The 23,208-nt window shown below is 39.9% G+C and overlaps 6 protein-coding genes across 8 annotated transcripts in view; 3 read left to right on the top strand and 3 right to left on the bottom strand.

Moving 5' to 3' along the window:
- Window positions 1-1,116, bottom strand: part of LOC143372497 (protein obstructor-E) — a 91,211-nt gene extending 90,095 nt beyond the window's left edge. Inside the window, exons 1-2 of the mRNA XM_076818696.1 lie at window positions 905-1,116; window positions 502-594 (exon numbers count right to left, since the gene is read on the bottom strand). The gene's annotated coding sequence lies outside the window, so the exon portion shown is untranslated. The remainder of the gene's footprint in view (window positions 1-501; window positions 595-904) is intronic.
- A 2,723-nt stretch (window positions 1,117-3,839) lies between these two features.
- LOC143372463 (nose resistant to fluoxetine protein 6-like) lies at window positions 3,840-10,555 on the top strand. Its single transcript, XM_076818630.1, has 14 exons — window positions 3,840-3,982; window positions 4,050-4,272; window positions 4,472-4,716; window positions 6,368-6,561; window positions 6,896-7,017; window positions 7,718-7,960; window positions 8,317-8,524; window positions 8,608-8,773; window positions 9,382-9,461; window positions 9,535-9,630; window positions 9,703-9,832; window positions 9,913-10,087; window positions 10,170-10,312; window positions 10,392-10,555. The coding sequence occupies exons 2-14, from the start codon at window positions 4,068-4,070 to the stop codon at window positions 10,515-10,517; spliced, it is 2,133 nt and encodes a 710-aa protein (XP_076674745.1). The 5' UTR covers window positions 3,840-3,982; window positions 4,050-4,067; the 3' UTR covers window positions 10,518-10,555.
- A 473-nt stretch (window positions 10,556-11,028) lies between these two features.
- LOC143372489 (E3 ubiquitin-protein ligase TM129) lies at window positions 11,029-13,240 on the bottom strand. Its single transcript, XM_076818682.1, has 6 exons — window positions 12,853-13,240; window positions 12,516-12,774; window positions 12,247-12,436; window positions 11,466-11,660; window positions 11,252-11,397; window positions 11,029-11,179 (listed from the first exon to the last, which is right to left on the bottom strand). The coding sequence occupies exons 1-6, from the start codon at window positions 13,052-13,054 to the stop codon at window positions 11,062-11,064; spliced, it is 1,110 nt and encodes a 369-aa protein (XP_076674797.1). The 5' UTR covers window positions 13,055-13,240; the 3' UTR covers window positions 11,029-11,061.
- A 1,095-nt stretch (window positions 13,241-14,335) lies between these two features.
- Window positions 14,336-19,273, top strand: Dare (NADPH:adrenodoxin oxidoreductase, mitochondrial). 3 transcript variants are annotated; one of them, XM_076818669.1, is made up of 5 exons: window positions 14,338-14,485; window positions 17,237-17,375; window positions 17,431-17,649; window positions 17,717-17,932; window positions 18,002-19,273. In XM_076818669.1, exons 2-5 carry the CDS (start codon window positions 17,256-17,258, stop codon window positions 18,827-18,829), a joined length of 1,383 nt encoding a protein of 460 aa, XP_076674784.1. In that variant the 5' UTR covers window positions 14,338-14,485; window positions 17,237-17,255; the 3' UTR covers window positions 18,830-19,273. The 3 variants fall into 3 exon arrangements, with proteins under 3 accessions (XP_076674781.1, XP_076674784.1, XP_076674783.1); XM_076818666.1 differs by having other exon boundaries at window positions 14,336-14,485; window positions 17,717-19,273; XM_076818668.1 differs by lacking the exon at window positions 14,338-14,485 and adding an exon at window positions 16,934-17,068 and having other exon boundaries at window positions 17,717-19,273.
- Aft (cap methyltransferase 2) lies at window positions 14,480-17,073 on the top strand. Its single transcript, XM_076818632.1, has 3 exons — window positions 14,480-16,182; window positions 16,266-16,815; window positions 16,887-17,073. The coding sequence occupies exons 1-3, from the start codon at window positions 14,734-14,736 to the stop codon at window positions 17,000-17,002; spliced, it is 2,115 nt and encodes a 704-aa protein (XP_076674747.1). The 5' UTR covers window positions 14,480-14,733; the 3' UTR covers window positions 17,003-17,073.
- A 954-nt stretch (window positions 19,274-20,227) lies between the features above and the next one.
- Window positions 20,228-21,814, bottom strand: LOC143372488 (baculoviral IAP repeat-containing protein 8-like). Its single transcript, XM_076818681.1, has 2 exons — window positions 20,838-21,814; window positions 20,228-20,756 (listed from the first exon to the last, which is right to left on the bottom strand). The coding sequence occupies exons 1-2, from the start codon at window positions 21,675-21,677 to the stop codon at window positions 20,394-20,396; spliced, it is 1,203 nt and encodes a 400-aa protein (XP_076674796.1). The 5' UTR covers window positions 21,678-21,814; the 3' UTR covers window positions 20,228-20,393.
- Between the last annotated feature and the right edge of the window lie 1,394 nt (window positions 21,815-23,208).

Raw genomic sequence — 23,208 nt, forward strand, 5'->3', positions numbered from 1 at the left:
GACTTGGAATGGCCTCTAATTTTGAGCCATAGCTCATAGTCAATGCAACCATCAAATACCAAAGAATTTAACGAAGACGTACAGGGGACATGTGGACCCGCTCGGGACATTCCCCGAACGTGCAGTACGTCCGGAACATGTCTTTGTGCTATTTGGGTTCGCGATCAAATCTTTATACCTTTTATACGTGTTGAAAGTTTGAAAGACGTCTTAAAGACGTCTTATAGACGACGTATGCTATCTGGGTATTGCAAATCAATAAATCATATTATAGAACTTTCATTTATCATATGGCAAAACACGATGCACAAGAAGACCCTATACTGATTTAAGAAATAACACAACAAGAAATAGCTACTAACTACTTATGGGTATAAAACATTTAACATGCTCATGGTCACCGAAGCGCGTACTATACAACCGGTCACCCGTGTCGCTTCAAACATTTTCACCCAACGACATGATAGGTGACCGTAAGAGGAAAAAGAGCATGCGACTCACCGACTGTAGTCTTCAAGTTGGGTACCTTTCGTCATGGTGCTGCAACCTGATGGAGGATATCTCGGATGCCCCAGTGGAAGTCATCATAAATATCTATAATAGAAAGGAATAGAAGATATTACAATCTGCCCTTTAAATTATGACAATTTCGATTTTCAAATGCATTTTTATAAATTTGAAACACTGAAACTGGAATAGTTAACTTTGTAACAATATATTTGAACGTAATGGAAACTTCTAGTAATGACTTTTAAAATTCAAAATTCAATTCTGTTTGCTCATACGTACTCTGATTTCTCAAGAAAGATTGTTAAACTTTTAGAAATTAGGTAAAATAAGCCGAATAGAACACGCAAAAAGATAGAAAATTAGAAAATTTTGAATAAAATAAAACGACACTTACATCTTTCCCGCGCGATCTTGCACCTAACATCCTCCATGCACGCAGGCTGATTCTAACCTCTAATATCCGTCAGCGGTAACACTTTCAGAGATAAGAGAAAAGGTAAAAGAATACTAATGCGATTGATGATAGTAACCAGCGATCAAGTCAAAACTACAGAAATAGACGAAGTACAGGATCACAGACGAGGTATAGGATAAATCTATTAACCAATGCATTTTTCTGTCACCGGTTTGGGAGGTTCTAGAACCCCTTTACCATTTTTCTGCCGCATGCAACGTTACCGGTGAAACCTCGGAACAGATTGTAGCGCTACGTGTGGTAGGAATCGGAATTCAAGAAGTGTAAAATTAGTTCCTTCGAAACCCGCGATTTTCAAATGATTCTATTAGAGTAACAATTTATAAATCGTTTTATAAACGTATTCCGTGCAACGACCGGGAAAGAAGGAACACAACAAAACAAGAACACATACGCCTTTTAACCTTGCTGTCCTATTCAGGTTTATTTAACGCAAAATAAATTAATTTAACATACAAATTTATATAAACAACATTATTTGTGGAAGACATGCTTTCGTGATGTTACGTGGAATACCTTGCCAAGGACGTACAGAGATCAAAAACATCGAAAAAATCGACGGAATGAAATAAATCATGCAAAACCATCGAAGAAATACCTACCTGAAAGAGAATGAAATTCTGATTAGATATCTAGACCGAACCAAACTCACGCCAAACTAACCAGCAGCTCTCAGACGAGCACCCCTCGACTCAGCCCCAACTTTGCTGTCAACGCTGCAACCACTCTCGGCTAGCTTTACTTGCGCAAACTCTCCCGAAGAAATTCCCGAAATCAGCGATCTTCTCCCTTATTCTGCGATGTTTAAGGGTTTATAGCTCAGAGCAACGTTAACCGATTTAGATGAAATTTTCAGCATGCATACTTATTTCAATCTACAAACGGGTTTTTTGAATTTTCATTATAGGCTCGGAAAAAAAATTGAAAAAGAAACGACCTTCACTATTTTCATCGCTATTACGACTAGTTGCAATTTTTTTCAAAACGAGAAAACACGTCACCTAGAAAACTAATTTTCGCTAGCTTCCAAAAAGAAAACTCAAGTCGTTCGAACCAATTTTAAAAATGCTTTCTATCTGCAGACAAAAACTGCACGTTAATGTTGAAAAACTGTGTTGTCACCACGTATTCATCCTCTTCTTTTTTCGTCCAAACGGACACACTTATGTAGCTATTCCGCTGCGGCTAATGGTTGTCCGCAGTATTGCAAAGTAAGATCGGTATTACGAAACTATTTATTACCATGTGATTTATGAACGTAAGAACGGTACTAAGTAACGTATTAGGGATCGTTAACGATTGTCGAGTGTCTCTTATCTACTAAAAACTGAAACAAATTACACTGAAAAACAACCGCTCCAGGTTGGCGACGCATTAGAAAACACATCCGCGGTTTTTAAGCTGACGTCCTCGGTTTAAGAAAAAAGTACCTGTAGTATGTATAGAATATGGAAATGGCAAGCGGCCCAATTGCTAAAGAATAGGGACTCTGTTCCTGGAGGAGCTGGCGACGGAGTGGAGGAGGCTATGCCTTTTGGTAGGAGGACTGTGAGAAACCCCACGGCACTTACCCCCGAACTGTCCTGGAGCGAGCTTCTTGCAACCCTTCATGAAGTCGTTTCTAACAAGTATAAAAGGATAATATAACAAGAACACAGAATATCTTAACGCAACGCGACTGTGCTCTTAGCATGCTCGTCAACGACTCCCGATCCGCACGATCGCGGGGGACCGTCCCAATTCGACCGTTTGCGCCGATCTTCGTCCTACGGCTACGACCTACGCCGACCTCCGTCTTCCGCGCGACGGCCTTACGGTCTTTGCGACACACTGGTCGCCATTATGGAAGCTCTCCGCGTCTTTGGTACGTTCCGATCATATTATTGTAAAATATAGTTTGGAATTATATTTACGCCAGCGCAAATATAATATCGTAGAGCTGAAAAAGAGAACGACTACTTTGCAATAATAATACCGTTTCATTTGCATAATAATACCGTTTAAACGACACGCGGCGTTAGGAAACCTGCCCGCAGTGGCGGATTTAAGAAGAAAGGCCCAGATGGCAAATGTTTTGAGGCCCATTTTTTCGGGAAGGGTAGTTTACTAAAAGGGAGTAAGTGAGGAGTACTGAGAAGTATAGAAAAAAATATAGTGCTTGGATAAAATCATAAGATTCTTTTTTGAAGACGGGCCCTAGGGGGCCTTCTGAGCAGGGGCCCATTTTCGGGAAAATAAAGCTGTAGTTTACTAAAAACGGGTTCAGTGTAATAATACAAGAAAAAATATACTTTGGATAGATAAAACCTTAATTTTTTTAAGGATCGGGCCCTGGGGGGCCTTCTGGGTCGGGACCCAGGTTACAACTGCTCATCGGCCGCCCTGTCAAATCCGCCAATGCCTGCCCGAGGTCTCGCTCCGCTTTCGCCACTGTCTTCCTCGGGGATACTTGTGCCCTACCGTTCCACAGACATTTCCTCGGGGCCCAGTGCGCCTGTGGAAAGCTACTTGGTCTCCACCAACGATAACACATCGCCTGTTACAAGCCTGAATTCATCGCGAACACTATGCAGGAAGCTTGGCTCCCCAAGGGGCAAAGGGAGAAAAAGCGAGTCCTCGGATGCTCGCCTGCGAAGGGTTGAGGGGAACTCGAGGAACTCCTCAGTTATTCAGGGAAAGAGGACGAGCTCCAGCGATGAAAAATAGTAGTCAACCACCCCTCCGCGCAGGTGAATAATAAATCGCGGTGGAAATGGGTGGTGGGGTGTCGCGGCGCGACTTCAAATATAACGACGAAGCTTGTTTTGCACTTGGATTCTGTGATTATTCCTCCTGCACGGGAGTTCTTTGCCGGTGGTCGCATTTCGATACTCGGCCCGCTGATACAAATAAATCGTATTCTCAGTCGCGGACACGCTCTGTCTCCTGCCGGTGATCGGTGATTTCGGGTTCCCTTTCCACGCTTATGTTAGGCATCACACGGTGGTTGGGATATATGTAAGTACGCGTCGGCTCCTAGTGGATACCGATACCCGACAGTGTCATTTCCAGTTGTCATTTCCAGAATACTGTCCAGGGGACCATGGGGTGCGAGAGATTACTGCCGCTGCTGATAGGGTTGCTCTTGACGGTGCAGGGCTTCGCGCCCGACAAGAAGGCCATGGAGGAGACGCTTCCGGCGTACACGATCGCCCTCAATACGAACATCCTCAACGCCAGCCAGTGTCGAAGGGAAATGGAGGTGTTTCGGGGCGGCGTGGACCGGGGAATGCTGTGGAGTCTGCGAAGTTAGTAAATCGGAACTTCTCTCAGCGATGTTTCAGGGAAAACATGGATCGTGGATCGGGACCTAACGCCGCTAGTCCACCTAGTGCGTGAAAGTAACGCGGGTCCAATTCTCCCTCTGTATTTCCCCCGATCGCGCGCGGTGCTCTTCCCGTGCCTCGGGACGGACGATCGCGATCACGGATGCTTTTGTTTTCCAAGTGTTGGACGCCAGCGGCAAGCCTGGGTCTGGCTTCACCGAAGGGAACAATTATTGGCTGGGGAAACGGGACCAGTGCAAGTTCTTATCGGCCAAGACCAGCATGACGCTATCGGCGTCGGTCCGAAGGAATAACAGCTTGTACAGGGACCCGGAGCAGGAGCATCCGCCCTACGAGCTCGACTTCTTCATCGCTCATATGGTGCACAACAGCACCTTGCAGTATCACACTACGACAGGCAACGAGGTAGGGGGATTGCGGTTCGCGTAGTCGAGCGCGAAACTAGCAGGTCCACGCAGACTTAATAGGGACCGATAAACGTGATTAATCCTTTCCGCTGGTCACCTTCTCTGGCTGACGAAGAAAATACGCGGTGCAGTGCCGTGTGAAATTATTAGACTAGGAATCCACCTGGAAAAAAAATTTAGCTTCAATATGACGCGTATGGTAATCCTAATTAGCATGATAGTAAGAGTTAGAAATTTTAAGCGAGTTATAAATAAAGCGGAAGAATTAATGTTATTTGCGCCGCAGTCGAGATGCAGCGCATTAACTTTAAATATGCGGGAGATCGATGATTTATATACATTGGCGTATCTAGTTAGCCAGGCCCACCCGGCCCCCTTAAAATGCGGATTACCCTCCCCCCCCCCCTAAACGTGGAATGGCCCCTTCCTAGAAACTATCACAATAAGTAAAAAACATTCGTCCGTTAAATAATCAATATTTTTTATCCAGTTTACTCTTTGTTGTAGTGTCAAAAAAATATGTAGGTAAATGATTTTTTTAAAATGTGTATGTATATACACAGGAAATCTTTATATAAAGATGGGGCCTACCCTCCCCCCCCCCCCCAGACAAAAATCCTAGTTACGCCAATGTTTATATTGTCCCGATATTTCCCCGTGGAAAATGTCCTGTAAATTCGCTCTGATGTATGGTATGCAAGAGTGATTTTCCAGCGGAACGTCATTCTTTGCTCGGGGGGTTGTTTACAGAGTCATTCGGATAAACAGCAGCCGAACAGCAACTGCCCATCCGTCTTTAGCTGACGAAGCAAGAACTGCACCTGCGTCGAGTTATTAATCGATGACAGGAATATACATACGAGATATCTTGAAATCGCGGGCGTCCGGAGATGGAGGGGATGTAAAAGGGGCAGTTGCACCCCTAGCTTTTGTGAAAGATATTTCTTATTTTTAAAAACTGATCTTTATTAAGTTTATACTAAAAAATGGAATATTCTTAAATTTCTAATTAAATTAGCACCACAAAGTGGGTGCAAAAAATCAAGAGGGCTGCTCCATTCGCACCGCGTGTCTCATGATCCAATTCGTCTATGTCATTGCCAAGATCGTTGTTTCATTACTATATTTTTCTTTACCGTCTGGAAAAAAGTCTGCGAACGCCCTTGCTTGAAATATGCCCACACTGCTTTACACGTAGTAAGGGATGTGACTTGTGAATTCAGGTAAATGTGACAGAAACCGAAGTCGCTGTAAGAGTTCCTACTAACAGCTAAGTATGTGCCATAGGATTAGCAATTGAGAATAGCAATTTGAACATGAAATACTTTCTTTTCCAAGGATGACGTTTTTGATGAAGTATCTTAGAGCGCGTGTAAATTTGATAAAACACATTTCCAGGTCGTTATGTAAGGCTCATTTCTGGAGGCTGCCATTCGACTTAGATATGGAAATTCAATGCACTGGAAGCAATCGATTAGAAAATATTAACACGAGCTCGTTGGTTCTCGTTATACGATCAGTCTTCCGTGAGCAGCGCGACCGATGTCTACAGCCGGACGCGTTTGTTCCTCGCATGGGATAAATAAATCCCCTATTTCCAATGGCCCCGATAGAAGCTTGCGAAACTCCTGGTGCTTCTTGCATTTCAGGACCTGGTGGTACTCGGACTTTGCTTGCCATCGACCTGCACCGTGAGCGAGTTGACCGTCGTGCTGGAGAAAATCTTCCACGATAGAACCTTGCTGATCAGCCAGCTCTACTCCGCGGACTTCAAATTGCGCAAGGTCTCCAATTTGAGGGACGACAATCAATGGCTGCTCAGCTGGAACATGATCCTCGTTATGTGCGTAAGCGAGAGAGCGAGAGTAATCTTTGGCCCCCTGAATACAGCCGAACCTTTATACCCGCGCGCACGTCTGGCCCGTTGCGTTCGATTAACAAACGCCGCGATCGACAACGAGCGATTCGAGGAATTGCAAGCAGGAGTGAAAGTTATAAAGTATTACGTATCGCTAACAGAATATTCGCTGGGAAAACATATCGTTGCGGTGCTGTGTGGGAGGGTACGCAAAGAAGGTGTACCCCTTTGTCGCATAAGCGACGGCAAGTGTCCAACTATTGACACGCGCTAAAAGGAACGGACGATCCGTGACGGGTATTTGAATTTCTGCCCGCAGACTCATCCTGCTGTCTGTGGCCGGAATTGCGATAATGGGCACGATGTACGACGTGCTCGTGTACCAAAAACACTTGCGAAAGAAGAGGGAGTGGCTGACTTCCGAGAACAATAACAACGTTGGTAAGCTGATCATCTTGTAATCAAGCGCTGCTCAGTAAAATGTAACGTGGGGAGAAGAACAGCGGTGGAGTGTCCAAGATGTCAACTTGCCGGACGGCAAGTGGGTTCCCTGAAACATCAGACAATATATTAAAAATGTTAATGACCATTTAGCAGTGTCGGATTTAAAGAAAAAGGCCCAGGTGGCAAACACTCTGCATACATAATAGCATTACAAATCAATTTACGCGCGTGTGGTTCGAAAATTATGGGAAACCTGGGGCCCTGGGGTATCAGGGTCGATGTGAGTTGTATGGAATATGTGGAGTATTCCCCACTTGAGATTCGTGTGTAGAATTTCATATTAGAGGATTTGAGAAGCATTCTACCATTTTTTATTTTTTGTACGCGTACTACTATTTTTTAACCTGTTGAAATTTGATCTTTTGAGGTGGGCCTTCTAAGCAAGGGCCCACGTGACAACTGCTGATCGACCGTCCGTTAAATCCGCCACTGCCTTTTAGTAGCTTGAAAAACTTACTGTATGTAACTAAAATTTACTTTGTGATACTATTTTAAATAATACCCACTGAAGATGATGATAGAGAGCTTGTTAGATGAATATCGATCGTTTAAGTTACTCAGACCGTGTTACGTTGAGCACCGTTGAGAAGTTCTATTAACGGAATTACGAAGTGAGATTTCGGATCTGTTGGATTAGAACTGAAGAACAAGGCCGAGACGAACCGCGAGCCTGGTCAGGAGGAGGCGGCGATCTCGGACCTCAGACCGGAGAGCATTATCGGGCAAACTCTCATGTGTTTCTCCATCTATTCGAACGTGAAGCAGATATTCAAAGCAGACACTCGCCCGGACTCCATACGTGCGTTCCATGGTATCAGGTTCTTCGGGATGGTGTGGATCGTCATGATTCATACAATCTGGTTCGGAAGCTACTTCGTAGGTGAGAGGTATACCTTGCAGGCTGCACCGGCTCGTCCCTAAAGGCAAAGCCTTTCAACTGCCTAGGGCGTAAAGTTACCAAGGGGCGCAAAATGGACTTTTCATTGTTGGCATTTTCTGAAACAAAGTTTTAAATGAAATATTACAAGTCGTACTGTAAATGTTTTAAGCTACGGATAAAAAAATCAGAGTAAGGTCGTCGAGAAGCTCAAATAAATGTATCATAAATAGAGGGCGCATTTTGAGGCCTGCTTGCAAATACAGGATTGAATAACAACACAGAACAAAGTGATAGATAAAGGGGTAGTTTATAGTATTTATTACTTACATACAATGGAAGTTCTGTGATCATTTCAGGGAACAGGTCCATAAATCATATAATGGCCAACAGCTTCGTAATGCAAGTGTTTAGTAACGGGACGTACTCGGTGGACACGTTCTTCTTCATGTCCGGATTCTTGTTGGCGTACTCGCACCTGAAGGCGCAGAAGAAAGAGAAGGAGATCCCGTCCTGGCTCGTGAGCGGTGTTCAGTACTGCAGCATAGCCATCAAACGATACTGCAGGTATGCCTGGTAGATGAGCGTCGACCGTCACTCATTCCACGGTGCGCAACAGTTTTAACACATCTGAATCCCAACTCGATTAGGCTCACACCTATGTACCTGGTAACGATACTGCTCGCCATCGTAAACTTCAACTGGTTCGAAAACGTTTCGATGCACTATATGTCCGAGCGAATTGCTTGCAACTGCCCCAACTACTGGTGGAGGAACGTCCTCTACATCAACAACTTCTTCGCCTGGGACGAATCAGTATGAGGCAATTTCGATTATCTAATCGAAAAATAGGGTCACTATTATGATTTTTTTTTTTCATATAAAGAAATGAGATATTTCAAAATCAAGAGATACACCTTGTTGTGTATGAATTAAGCTGTATTCCCTTAAAAAAGAGATTTGCTATCTGCAGAGATGTTGCCGTAGCAGCCCCTTCTCCCAAGGGCTTTTCATAATTACAGCATTTGCGGTAGCAAAATTATCTCAGAGATTACTGAACCGATTTGATTAAAATTTTCCACGAATATTCTTAAGACTATAATCTAGTACTTATCGGCGCCGATTTTGAACTAATTTCTTATCCGAAAAATGGCAGCTACTCAAAGTCGAGCATGTGATTTTCGACCCAAGTTTTTGGTTAATAAAAAACAAAACAAGAAATTAATCGAAAAATCGTCTCGTCAATCACTAGATTATAGTCTTAAGAATATTCGTGCAAAATTTTATTCAAATCGGTCCAGTAATCTCCGAGATACTTTTGGTACCGCAAATGCTGTAACTCTGAAATTACAGGGAAACACAAAAATAGGGTGTGCATCCCCTTAAGGGCTTAAGTAATCTTTAACGGGAGACAATCGTTTCAGTGCCTCGTTTGGAGCTGGTACCTGGCCAACGACATGCAGTTCTTCCTGATCGGTTTATTATTGATGGTAGTGTCGACCAGGTAAGCTTCTGCAATTCGACTTCTGCAGATCCACCCGCTAGATACTCGACTAACGTTAGATCTATGGTTCCAGACACTTGCGCCTCGCACTGGGCATAAGCTTGGCCTTGATGATCGCGTCGATATGGACAACCGCTTACGTAGCGTACAGTATAGACTACTATCCAACGTAAGTGTACACCATGCTCGACGTGAATTATTATACATTAGATCGATATTTAAATGCGAACGCTTTTATTAGCTTGGACCAACAGTTTAAGAACGCAGGGATCGTGTACCAGCGACCATGGACCAGAATCAACCCGTTCTTGATAGGGATGAGCACGGCGTTTCTCCTTAAGAAGTTGAACAATAAATTGCATCTGTCGACGGTAACAATGGATGCTGACGAATGGTTCCCTTAATAGCGGTGCATATTGTATTAAATATTGAAACACGTTTTTCGTTGCAGACAGCCAAAGCTGCGGGCTGGACCTTTGGCATTTTGTGCAACTGCTCGATAGTCTTCGGTATGACGAACAAAAACGTGTCTCTGGCCGCGTCCGTGATTTATACGGCGCTAGGTAGGACAGGTTGGGGCTTCGGTATAATGTGGCTGACTGTCGTCTGTGCCACAAACAATGCCGGTGAATGAACTTTCTTCAATTTACTTCTAAGGCATCATTTTTTGCACTGTTTAATCCTCGTGTACGTTCTTCGTGCTTCTAGGTATTATTGGTAAATTCTTGTCGCTGCCAGCATGGGTCCCCCTGAGCAGGCTAACGTACTGCGTATACCTCATCAACCCTTTCCTCATAGACTCGGTATTCCTGTACAGTGGCTACCCCAGTTACATTGACGTTCCGACGACCGTAAGTATCAGTGACATAGACTTCTCTCGGAAGATGCCGTTAAAAAATTATCATTTCCTTTGTGTTCTGCCTGTTACAGGGTGGATTAGCCTTCGGGATGGTCTTCATCAGCTACCTTTGCGCTGTAGTTTTATCCGCGATTACGGAAATGCCGGGCATACTGCTGTTGCGACTAGCCTTAAACTCCAGTAGACAAAAGAAATGAGTATATATGCACATCTGTAAATAGATATTTCTTAGATATTTATAGGGCCAATTGTGCTGCGTATTCGGTGTTTAAGTTTTTAATTAACGAGCGGTCTGTACATAGCGATGCGAGCTTATAGTCAAATTAACTAAAGAAGGCGCTTGGGCGCGCCGTACGCCCGCCGCCAGTCCCGTTCGTCGAGCTTATAACGAGTGCGTACTGTTTACAGTTTTGTCCCGTTAAAGGAAGACGCTGGGAGGAGACAAGCCGTTCCCTCAACGAAACGGTATGCTATGCGGCTCGTCTTTGCCGTCTGCTTTTTGTAATACGATGCTATCTCGAATGAAATTGATGGCTTGTAACTGTCACATGCCATGTCGCTCATTCTCAGTCTCTCGCTGCGGCGACTACAGAAGAAGTAGCGGGGATAGAAATGTTCTCTCAACGAAACAGAGAACTCGTCCTTATAACGGGACAACACTCTACCATATACCAGTGGAAATAGTATTGACAAATATCGCTTAAAAAATTTGGTTTTATATTATCTTATTATTTGTAATTCTTAAACAGATTGTACAAGACATACGTCTAAAATGCAAAATTTCGATCTACATACAGGACAGGTACATTTGGAGGATAACCATGCTTCTGGAGCATTTTCATCTTGTCTTGATGCAAACCTGTAACGAAACGGTTTTTAGTTTAAGTGTTAGTACAATGCACAAAAAGTAATTGAAATTTCAATTATTAACCATTTTGCCATGCAATCTATACACCATATTGGACGGCAACAACATATCGTACAGTCGTCAGGATTTCCAGTTCCTACACTGCTGCATTGTTTAAACAATTTTACATTCGATGTGGCTTGCATACATCCAATGCATTGACCTAATTCCTTGAAACATTTTTATATGGCTATTGGTTTAAAAAAATGAAATACTAAATGTTTAAATGATAGAATACCTCTGAACATTCGTAAAACGGATTTTCTTGCACTTGCTCTTTAAAGTTGTCGATAAATCTCTCAAGTAAGGTTTTATGAAAAGTGATATTCTGCAATATAACGATGGGGCGTGAAATTTTATCTTGCAAATTTTTGAAGTCCAATGCATCTAATCTTATGTCAAAAGATTCTGCTCCGGTTCTTGTGGGCTTCACCTATAATAATAACTAAAGAATATGTTTTCAGTTAACAAAGCATAAGGGCTTTTTCACGCGACATACTTCTATGACTAGCAACTGATATTTCAAATACATTCGTGGCATTTTTCTATCTTTTTCTAGCTTCTTAAAACCAGTGCCATCTCCGCAATGTGAATATATCCGAAATATGTACAAGTTGTGAGTCTTGGAAGTGTCTTTTATGAAAAGGCTCTGAAGATTAATTTGTTAAAATAGTTTTGTCCACGAGTAGTGACTTTTATACGGCTTTCAAGCATGTATACACGGCGTGGCTAAATGGGTAGTGCATATAACTACGAGAGGAGTGATTTTTCATACAAAAATTAATTATCACTCTGTAATTTTAATATATAAAGCAGAAAGTGTTTGTATGTTTGTCTATCGCCTAAAAACTTTCGAACGGTAAACTCTGGGGTCACCAAATGTGTCCCTGCTCATTGTGCCTAGCTAATCCAGAAACCAAGTTTCTACCATTATAATATTAAGAAAAAGTTACAAACAACAATTTGGGATTCCTAGAGTTCTCCTTGGACAAAACCAATTTAAAATAAGTAAAACATACCTGAATGTTAATAAATTGAACTTCTCCTCTTGTCACAGGTGACATGTCATGAGTGTCACTTTTATTAACTATTAGAGCAGTGTCGCTCTGATGTGCAACTATTATTCCATAAGGCATAACTTTGATTATCCAGTTGTCGGTTACTATTATGGATGTTACACTATTCGTGGCAATTATAATTTTATCTACGCTAAAACAAAATTCCAATTCTTCATTCTGTTTTCTCAAAGCGAATCGCTTTGAATAATGTTCTGAATATAATATACAACCTTCGATACTCTATATTGATATCAGAAGCTATAGCGGTCCATGTTCTATTATTATAATCATTATTATTGTTACAATAAACTGCAAGATTCCTTGCTATAGGGTGCTTGGCCCAGTTGTTCATTGACCACATTAAAATTTTAGATAACGTATACAGCGGTATAATTGTGGCACAAATGAGAAACATCAACCACAAATTGGCGTGCCCTAATATTGTTACAGTATCCACATATCCAAATACAATTAACCCGGAAATATAACCTAAATGAAAGTGACATTTATTGCACTTTCAGGAGTACGTAATAATGTTTAAAATAATAAAGTCCGAATTGTATTTACCGAACGGAAGCACAGAATGTATAAATAATGTAATTGCACTTCTTCGTATATGATACTGAGTAAAAAACTCATTTTCACTACCTAACCAGTTCGAAAATATACTTTTGATGGTTAATCCAGCTGAAACGAATTCTGTGGGCGGATATATAATACATCCTGACATTAAAGTGTAAGACAAAGTGTAAAAGAAAAAGGCAGACATGCTTTAAGGAATATATATCCAACTGGGTATCGTCACTGTTTTTCCTGACCGTTTGAAAATTACTTTCAGAATAAAATGTTTGGCAATCGGCGTTTAAACGCTTTGCTTTGTCAACGTCGTGAACGTCACTTAATGCGAAGTGATACGAGCCTGCAACACATCCTAACCCTCCGGTGTCCGCGGGACGATTGGAGTTGATAAAATATCGATGTATCGAATATTCGATATTTTTCACGCAATATCGATATTTTCGGTCGATATTTTTCAATCCGATATATCGATAGTTCGATATTAAAATCTCAATATCGGCATCGATATATTTTTACCATGACGTCATGGCGTCATCACGCGCATGCATGGCGTGTTCCCCCTTCACTGACAATTTGTGCATCAGGAACATTCCCGGCAAGCATGTTCCTTTCTTCCTTTCATGTTCCTTTCTTCCTTTCATGTTCCTTTCTTCCTTTCATGTTCCTTTCTTCCTTTCATGTTCCTTTCTTCCTTTCCTGTTCCTGACTCCAGGGATGGCGGGCTTAAGCTACGCTGATGGGAGAGGAAACACCTACAGGAGCGGTGGTAAAGTGGAAAAAAGGCCGTAGTAGGTTGACAGAGGAGCATATAAAACAAAGAGTTTTCTTATAAATTATTCCTGAAAAATACTGGTTTAATTAATTTTTGTAATTTTTTTCAGTACCTACCTACTTAATTTTTGTATTTTTGTATTTTTTCAGTACCTACTTAATTTGTGGTTCTTTTATATTTCTTATATTAGTTAATAAACGTAATTAAAATAACATATAAGTTGTTTAAATTCTACCTCAATAATTTAAAAAAAGAACTTGTCCCTATTATCGTGCCCCTCGGTGCCCACTGATTCCCACCGTGACTGCTACACCTAACCTTACTTTCGTTTCTCAGAATGGGTGAACAGAAATTAATATTTGTATATTTTGCTTTTGTAATGAAAAGGTCATATTAAAATTACATAAAAACACCTCTCGTAGAGCAAAAAAATGTTTTGAGCAGTTCAAAGTTCAAAGACATAACCTAACCGCGGGAACGCTATTCAAAAAAGGGCACGGTAATTGGGACAAAAACATGTATTTTTATTTCAATTAAAAGAATATGAAAAATTAACATGTTGAACCCGAAAAAATGCCTTAATAAAGAGGAACGTTCAAAACACCAATATAAATTTTCACCAAGCAAAATTAAAGTAAGAGAAGTCAGTAATTAATTCCTTCCCGAGCAAGTCTGCGTCAAACCACGGCAATTGGGACATCTACCCCACATTTCATGTACGGTGTTGCGTGACAAAAATAGTTAAAATTTATTCGCAGTACACCGCATTTACAGTGTATCACTTTCATGGTTTTTCTCAAACGAACTATATAATAAAAAATACTGTATTTATTATCACGTTGCAAACAGGTGAGGAATAATTCTAAACACTGAAAAGGACGAGGGTCAGCCGAGGCAGCTAAATACAAAAAATAACCTAACAAAATTCGGGGCTTGTTATCTGTAAGAAACATTTAATCCATAGCGTTCGTAATTTTAGTTTCGGCTACATCCATACCGCCTACTTTAAAATTGCGTGTAAGAGATGCCTTTATACCATACAAAATTATTTTAACGCGCTATCTCTCTGAGCAAACTGAACAAATGACTTGAAGGGAATGATGGAAACAGATGAATGTGGTTTGAAAGGGCAGCAAAATTTATCTGCAGGTAACAATCCTTCCCACAATGAAACACCGATGGAAAGTGAGCATGTAAATAATTTATTCGAAAAATGCTTCCCAATCGCAAACAATGAACGTTACTTATTACCTGAACCAAAAGCAATATTTAAACATAGCTTATGGAAAATTGATAAATTACAAATGTTAAAAACTGAATTGAATAGCGCAAAGAACTGCTTAAATAACTACAATCTCAACGAATGGCAATCGCACACGAAGCAAAGAAACAGTGCGAAAGATGTTATGGCACGTTTGAGAAAAGAAATTCAACCGGAATTACTCACTCAAGCATGGAGTAAATTCTACGAAATAGTATCCTCCTTTCCTCTGGTACCATTAAATCATATCGCCGACAATAATCAATGCTTCAAGTCTATTCACTTGTGCGAGGCACCTGGGGCATTCGTAACATCTTTAAATCATTGGTTAAAAACAAACGCATCAAATATTCAATGGGATTGGATCGCTACAACGTTAAATCCGTATTACGAAGGCAATTCGCCGTCTATAATGATAGACGATGATAGATTCATAAGGTACACATTGAAACACTGGTGTTTCGGAGAAGATAATACCGGAGATCTCATGAACTTAGAAAATTTGGATAAGCTCGTAAAGTTAGCAGAACCGCATCGCGAGATATTTTTAGTCACTGCAGACGGCAGTATAGACTGCGCGGATGTTCCAGGGGAACAGGAGAATGTCGTAGGGCACTTACACTTCTGCGAGACTGTAGCTGCCTTACATCTTTTGACTACAGGTGGTAGTTTTGTATTAAAGATTTTTACTACTTTCGAATGCCATACAGTGTGCCTGATTTATCTATTATGTTGCTGTTTCGGCAACGTTAGCATAGTAAAGCCAGCAACGAGTAAAGAGGGGAATTCAGAGACTTATGTAGCGTGCACTAATTTTAAGGGACCAACCTTTGTGTTCCCATATTTAGAAAAGTTTAGAGAACGCTATGGGCACGGCATTACACAAGCGATTTTCGGCAAAGAGGATATTCCATCTGCATTTATAGAAAAACTCGTAGAGTGCAGCGAGTTTTTTAAGGCTCAACAATGTCTAGTCATAATGAACAATATCTTCACGTTTAAATCAGACGAGGCTAAACTGTTTTACGATATAAAACAAATTCAGCGTATGGTTGCTGATAAATATATAAGAGACTACAATTTAAAGAAGCTAACATCGGGGGAAATTATTGGGCAAACTATGTTAGAGGAAACTAACAGTATTAATGTATGTAAAGGGGCATTACAGGGATCTTATAATGATCGTTGCGAGCAACAACATTTAGCCCCCCAGGAACAATTAAAAAGTTTCTATAACGAATGTAACAAAATAAAGATATATATATCGGCCGATAAATTTGTGAAAGTAAGCTATTTTTCATAGACTTTTACCACATTTGGTTTTCCATTTCTTTTAACTGAATTAAAATTTTTACATTTTCTTTATAGTTCAAGTGTAACAAATTGCCGGAAGATTTGGAAATTTCTTCGGGGAAAATGTTTCATAAAGTCTGTAGTTCAAGATTCTGCGGTAAAAATATCTTGAAAATACGAAACTGTGTAAACGACATTCTTGTTCACTTGGGATATGAAATACAGTTTCCTTCGGCGACAAATATAAATAAATTAACGGAGAAACTTCTCATGAAACCAGGCCATAAAATTTTAATTTTCCAATATACAGACGTCTACGATAGCCATGAAATAATCACTAGAATTCATGACGCGCTGCAAGACCTCAATAGCGGGGACTCTTTGATTTTAGTTGGTTATTCGTTGCTTACTCATCTCAGCGTGGGACTTCTTTACATCATAAGTTGTGCATTTAATTCTCTCAAACTGGAAATTTGTAGCGACGTCGGGTCAAAAATTACTTTACAGAAGTATAGTTACAGTCTTAAAATATTGAAATGGTTCCTCGACATTAAAGCTGCTTCTTCCGATGCTGAGATGAAAGGGAAGTCTATTGTGAAAGTAATTCCTGCATCATTTTTATATGGTAAGGAGCAATTACTGCATTCCAGTTCTACTTTTTTTTTTACATCATGTCTCACATTCATCTTTTTCTAGAATGTGATTTATTCTTCTCAATAATGGACGTTAACCATTGGGTTATCAAATCATTTGTCCATTATACAATAAATACACTAGAAGGAAATATGTCCAGCAAAAACAGTGGCTCGTGATATTCGCATACTTTGTAAACCTCTTGGTCCAATACCTTTGGTATAATAAATCGCAATTGTATGTTGGTAAATGGCGTATTTTTTTCTCTCTTAAATTAGTCTGACGAGAATGTTATTCTTTGGTATTTGAAACAACAATACACAAACAACTCCTCGGCTGCCTTCTTTTTAAAATCATCATACCTTCGATTATAAGTAGTAACGAAGCATTAATTTTATTTTACATTCTTCTAGATTAATACAAATCACTACTATGAAATTTGGTACAATTCGTAATTACGTTCGTGCACTTTCAACGCAACCTGTTGTACCAAAAGTTTGCATTGTTGGTGCAGGACCAGCGGGATTCTATGCTGCGCAACAATTACTAAAGGTGTGTACGGTACGCGATAGGAATAAAGTAACACGGTAACATAATGATTCGACAGAGTTCCAGCAACATAAACGTGGATATATTGGAAAAATTGCCAGTACCGTACGGTTTAGTACGTTTCGGCGTAGCCCCCGATCATCCGGAAGTGAAAAATGTTATTCACACCTTCGAGAAAACTGCGTCTAACGCACGTTTTCAATTTATAGGAAATGTTAATGTAGGAACAGACATTACTATAAAAGAATTACAAGATATTTACCATGCAGTTCTATTGGTATGCACGAACTCACTTTTCTTCAATTTAACAATCCCGAATGAGTAATTATTATCTACTACTTCAGACATACGGGGCGGAGGAAGATAGAGTGTTCGGTATACCCGGAGAAAATCTAAATAATATAATATCAGGACGACGTTTCGTTGGCTGGTATAACGGAGTGCCAGCAGATAGTAATTTAGATATTAATTTAGACGCAGAGGAAGCGATCGTGCTGGGTCAGGGTAATGTCGCTATAGACATTGCCAGAATTCTGCTAACACCGATAGACAAATTAAAAGTACATTCTACACTTTCCGCAAAATATATCTCAAGATATATTCCTCTAATGCACCTTCCACTGTTTCAGACTACTGATATAACGTCACATGCCCTAGAACAATTATCACGAAGTAAAGTTCGCAAAGTATCATTGGTAGGAAGAAGGGGTCCCTTACAAGCAGCTTTCACAATCGCTGAACTACGCGAAATACTGAAATTGGAGAACTGTAGAACTCACTGGCGTACGGATGATTTCGTAAATGTAAAAGAAGTAGTCAGTAGTTTAGCGAGACCGCGGAAGAGATTGACTGAACTTATGCTGAAGCATTTAGAAGAAACGCCTAAGAATATAGCAGCAAGCGCGAAAGAATTACATCCAATATTCTTAAGGAGTCCCGTCGAATTTCTGGGTTCTGGCGACATCAGTGGTATTAAGCTATCGGTAAACAGACTCGAAGGAGATGATTTATCGACACAGGTCGCGGTGCCTAGTGGATTATTTGAAGACATTCCGTGCGGCTTAGCGTTTCGCAGTATCGGTTATAAATCTATTCAGATAGACACGTCAGTGCCGTTTGATAACAAAACTGGTCGTATTAAAACTTTAACAGGTAAAGTCGGAGATAATCTCTATGCTGCGGGTTGGGTCGCGACAGGTCCTACAGGAGTTATATTAACAACGATGACGAATGCATTCCACGTTGGTAAATTGATAAATAAAGAGTTATCGATTATAGGAAATAAAGCAGGTTCGACGGGTCTACGCAATATTCTTGATAAAAAAGGTATACCTATAGTGACATACAGTGATTGGAAGAAGATTGATAATGCAGAGTGTAAAAGAGGAGTGGAATTAGGGAAGCCAAGAGAAAAGATAACTGATATTAAGAAAATGTTAGAAATTGCTTTGAGCTAGTAAGAACAAAGAACTCATACAGGGTGTTACTCTAATGATAGTCAATACTCTAAGGGGTGATAATACAGGCGAAAATAAGATGAAAATCAAGAGTGACGAAATTGCGGTAAAGGCTTAGTTTTCAAGAAAATTCACTTCAAATTTCAGCTAACTGAAGGGCATGAGTGTTTAGCTGAAATTCAATTTCGTCACTCTTGATTTTCGTCTTATTTTCGCCTGTATAATCTCCCCCTACAGTGTTGACTATTAGTAGAGTAACGCTCTGTATAAGAAATATCAAATAAATAGGAACTTATAACCACCAAGGTTTAGTTTATTCCAAGATTTAAGAGAATTATGCATCAGCTTTATATAACTGTACACGATATATTTAAGAGAAAATATTCCTGTAATGTATTTATACGTATGTTACATTTCAATTATAAATACTGAATCATATTTTAATATTATAACTTATAATTTTTATTATTTACCCTATAAAGCAGGAATATATTATTGTATTAACACGTTTGCTGCGGTATGGGAAACATATATTTCATATCACATTCCGTAATCTATATATATGTATAAAAAATTAAAAAAAAAATTAAAACCGACTTCAAAAAAATAAAAATGCACTAAAATGTAAAAAATAATTTAATCCCTTATTTAATCTACTACTCTCGTATTTTTTAAGTCGGCGCTAGATTTACACAGTGCAAATGATGAGACGCCGACTTAAAAAATATGAGAGTCATAAATTAAATAAGGGATTCAATTATTTTTTACTTCTTAATTGTTTTTAATTTTTTTTTTATTTTTTATTTTTAGCTTTATATATATTGACACAACATGCTTAGGAGATATGCGTGTACGTACATAAAATAATAATAATTATTCGAATAAAAAAAGATCAAAATCGGTCCATATGCTGAGGAGTTATGCGGGGACAAACATAGAAAAAAAGAAGAATAAAAAAAAATACATACGGGGCGAATCTCCTCCTTTTTGAAGTCGGTTAAAAAGAAGTCCTGACTGACTGACTCATCAACGCCCAGCTCGAACCGTTTAACCTAGGAACGTGAAATTTGGAAGAAACATTGTTTTCATGACATACGTGCCCACTAAGGAAGGATTTTTGGAAATTGCGTCCCCAAGGGGGTGCACAAGGGGTAAAATGTATTTTATCGGATTCCTTAATATCTCTTAGGCCCGATTAGATATCAACTTGGTTCTTACTCACAAAGATTGCCCACAGAAATGCCTAAAACCCAATTTCAGGACTTTGCCCTAATCAACCCCTAAGGGAGTGGAAGGGGGTAAACTGTGTTTTCATGGAATCCTTAATATCTCTTAGGCCCGAAGCGAAGCGCGGGTATTTTGCTAGTGCAGTGAATGCAGTGATAAAGGTGTAACGCGTGAATATCAAAATATATTTAATTCATGTAAATGATTTTTTTATCAAGAAAAAATAAACATAACCTAACTTATACTTAAAAAAACTGACGCATACCAGCCTCCCTCTGTTGACAGCTCGACGAATTAGGCGTGACTGGCATCATTGCCTATCACAAGCAGTGGAATACTATGAGAAGAAGGCCCGCACGGTCATAGTAACAGGTTCTCTACATACAGCACAAGTTGTCATATCTGGGGCACACTTAACACACGCAACTATATGTCCACATGGTAGAAATACTACTCCTAACTCTCCGTTATAACAAATTTTACACATCCTTGCGTCATCTATGGGCTTATTGTATTGTGTCCCTGTATTTGTTACATCTTCCGTCCTCCCTTTTATGAATGCTACATTACTTCCAATCGCGTTCGCTAACCCACTATTGTTAGACCCTTTACTTTCAGAACTTGGACCAGGGTTACATTCCGCTTCTTCAACAGGTTCAACTTTTTTAATAAAACTAGGTAAATTCATTTGCAATGTTTCCTGAAACAAATGGGGTGTATATGAGCATATACTTTCATTCACTTTGTACAAATAACAAACAACTTCAGTTCTGCTATTTACTTCTTTAGACGGCGGCGATATGTGCTGACCCGTTATTTTATTAACATAATCTTGACCCTTAACCATTAGTAGATAGTAGCATTTAGAGAACCATTTCGCGTGCTGTTCCCAAGGATCGTCCTCTGGTTCCCAATCTTTTAAACCCCCTCCACAATGATAGCATAACGTCTGATCACCTTTTCCAGTATAATAAAAGCCTGCATCTGCTAACTGCTGTTTCGTTTGTGGCATAAACTTTGGCCATGTTTCGAAAGTACATAGCCTGGCATCATAACTGGCATACTCGGAATGTACCAATCCTTTGGGCCTTCCCAGTCCTAAACAGCTCAATTTTGCTGTGCTTGGTAATTGTAATTCTGTGGCGAAATTATGATTGTCGGGACCAGAAGTGGGCTGATACTTAACACCGCAAGGTCCACATACATCCCAGCTTCTCGATCTGGGCGGTAGAACGGTACTAGGATCAACCCCAATTGGCACATTACTGCAATGTATTTTGCGAATAAATCTACACCTGGCTGACCAACGTTGATGGTCAACCATAGGGTTATCGCCTTCTACCCATTGACATATCTCTACGTGGCATTCAAAACATCTCACTTTATCATCTTCACCAGTGTAATAGAATCCAGCCGCTGCAAGTTTTTCAGGTTCAATATATGATACAGGCCAATTTTCAAAGCTCTGTAGTCTAGCTGCTTCAAAGTGATAGTCGATATTATCCACTTCGTCGCTCAATACGTGAGCTGGTGTAGGCGGGGATGGTACCAAATGTGGATTTGCTGAAGGCTTAAAACTTTGATCGCTTTCCAAATCTCTGTGCTTGATGATACCAGTCATCTTATTTCAATAATATGTCGATGTGGAATATTAGAAAGGTGGTCGTGATTATTTTTAAACCTATGAAAAATTTTGGAATCCTTACATTGTGCGACTGTGATTATGTGGTTAATTTTACTGAAATATCCATGGACCTAAAGGACGGTGCATAAAATAGACTTATAGACGCGGGGAGTGAAGATTTCCGCGGGGAAGGACGGTATACACTCAGCCATCTTGTGCCGGTGTAGGGATCCGTAGCGGCTTCACCGAAGCTCCACCAGAGCAGAATATCGACTTATTAACAAAGGAAATCTATGGTATTCTTAAGGAAATACCATAGATATTTGAAATTTGGATAGGAATATGTAAAAGGTATTTCTGAATAATAATACAGTTTGTTTCAAGTTTCTTTCAATATATTTGCATAAAAGGCCTTTACAGTGTTACAATAAAGTATAAGGTATATAAAGTCACTATTTTCTTGTGATTACTATCAAGGTTTCCATCATTCCTTTGAAATATTCCGAAGTTAAAACCTGTAAGAAGAAAAATATTTTTAGTAACTTGACTTGTCTATTATTGAACATGGGAGAAACGTTACAACAGTTTGTCACGTATGAAAATATATTAGTAAAGGGAATAATTTTATTGTGCAACATGTTGGTTGAAATTAGTCGTTTTAGATATTATATGTTCCGGTAAGATTTAATATTAATTCCTACCACTCGTAGCACTGTAATCTTATTTTAGAATAAGTCGGTAACGTTGGGTGCGACACGAGCAGTGGCCAAATCAGCAACTACGTACTCTGAAATCTGTTGAAATGCGGTGCGTGGGTGCGTGCTTGTATATGTGTGACATGTTTAGAGTTTAGAGTGTGCCAATGCGATGTAACTAATCTGACATACTATAACTAGAGCGATTATTAATCGTGTATATTTCTGCTTTACAGGTAAGGAATTTTTACATAGAAGACGTTAAACCGGCTGCATTTTCGACTGAGTTCATTGATATGAAATTTGCACAAGATACTGCTTCAGCCGAACCCAGACCTAACCCAGACCTTTTTTTTTTTTTACGTGGAGAAATCCCTAACGGATACCCCTAACCCACCCCTAACCCAGACCTAACCCAGTTACACTTGTAACATTTCATTGTATTGCATTTCACTTATTTGAATAAATTGCAGTTAAGTGGTAATAGAGTTTTTTTATTTAACGAGCACTACTTACTCCTTCCTATTCCAAATCACATATAAAAGATATGCTAAAAAGAACACCTAAAAAGATCCTTCCACGCAGAGTGGTTTTAAAAATCTTCGCATTAAAGCACTACTTTAAATATGCCATTCAATACTCTCAAACTCTATCGACTTTCGTTCAAGGCTTCTACTTCTCTTCAGAGACATTATTTTGCGCTACCTCTTTCCACGTCATGTTATCCTGTTACGAAGCCTGATTTTAGAGATATCTGAAAATTTTCGCCAGATTTTGGCCAATATATCAGGAGAACATGAAGCGAAAAGAGGTATTCTGAATTTCCGCTTCGA

This window comes from Andrena cerasifolii, chromosome 8, assembly GCF_050908995.1.
Source record: "Andrena cerasifolii isolate SP2316 chromosome 8, iyAndCera1_principal, whole genome shotgun sequence".
NCBI lineage: Eukaryota > Metazoa > Arthropoda > Insecta > Hymenoptera > Andrenidae > Andrena > Andrena cerasifolii.

Coding starts and splice junctions, on each gene's coding strand:
- Dare (XM_076818666.1), top strand. CDS start 17,256: ATGAAATTTGGTACAATTCGTAATTACGTTCGTGCACTTTCAACGCAA. Junction 17,376..17,430: donor CTGCGCAACAATTACTAAAG/GTGTGTACGGTA, acceptor ATGATTCGACAG/AGTTCCAGCAACATAAACGT. Junction 17,650..17,716: donor TTTACCATGCAGTTCTATTG/GTATGCACGAAC, acceptor CTACTACTTCAG/ACATACGGGGCGGAGGAAGA.
- LOC143372489 (XM_076818682.1), bottom strand. CDS start 13,054: ATGTCTGCCTTTTTCTTTTACACTTTGTCTTACACTTTAATGTCAGGA. Junction 11,661..12,246: donor TTCAATTTATTAACATTCAG/GTATGTTTTACT, acceptor TTATTATTATAG/GTGAAGCCCACAAGAACCGG. Junction 11,398..11,465: donor CGTTTTACGAATGTTCAGAG/GTATTCTATCAT, acceptor AAATGTTTCAAG/GAATTAGGTCAATGCATTGG.
- Aft (XM_076818632.1), top strand. CDS start 14,734: ATGATGGAAACAGATGAATGTGGTTTGAAAGGGCAGCAAAATTTATCT. Junction 16,183..16,265: donor CGGCCGATAAATTTGTGAAA/GTAAGCTATTTT, acceptor TTTTCTTTATAG/TTCAAGTGTAACAAATTGCC. Junction 16,816..16,886: donor TCCTGCATCATTTTTATATG/GTAAGGAGCAAT, acceptor ATCTTTTTCTAG/AATGTGATTTATTCTTCTCA.
- LOC143372488 (XM_076818681.1), bottom strand. CDS start 21,677: ATGACTGGTATCATCAAGCACAGAGATTTGGAAAGCGATCAAAGTTTT. Junction 20,757..20,837: donor TATCGCCGCCGTCTAAAGAA/GTAAATAGCAGA, acceptor CATTTGTTTCAG/GAAACATTGCAAATGAATTT.
- LOC143372463 (XM_076818630.1), top strand. CDS start 4,068: ATGGGGTGCGAGAGATTACTGCCGCTGCTGATAGGGTTGCTCTTGACG. Junction 7,961..8,316: donor GTTCGGAAGCTACTTCGTAG/GTGAGAGGTATA, acceptor TGATCATTTCAG/GGAACAGGTCCATAAATCAT. Junction 10,088..10,169: donor CTGTGCCACAAACAATGCCG/GTGAATGAACTT, acceptor TCGTGCTTCTAG/GTATTATTGGTAAATTCTTG.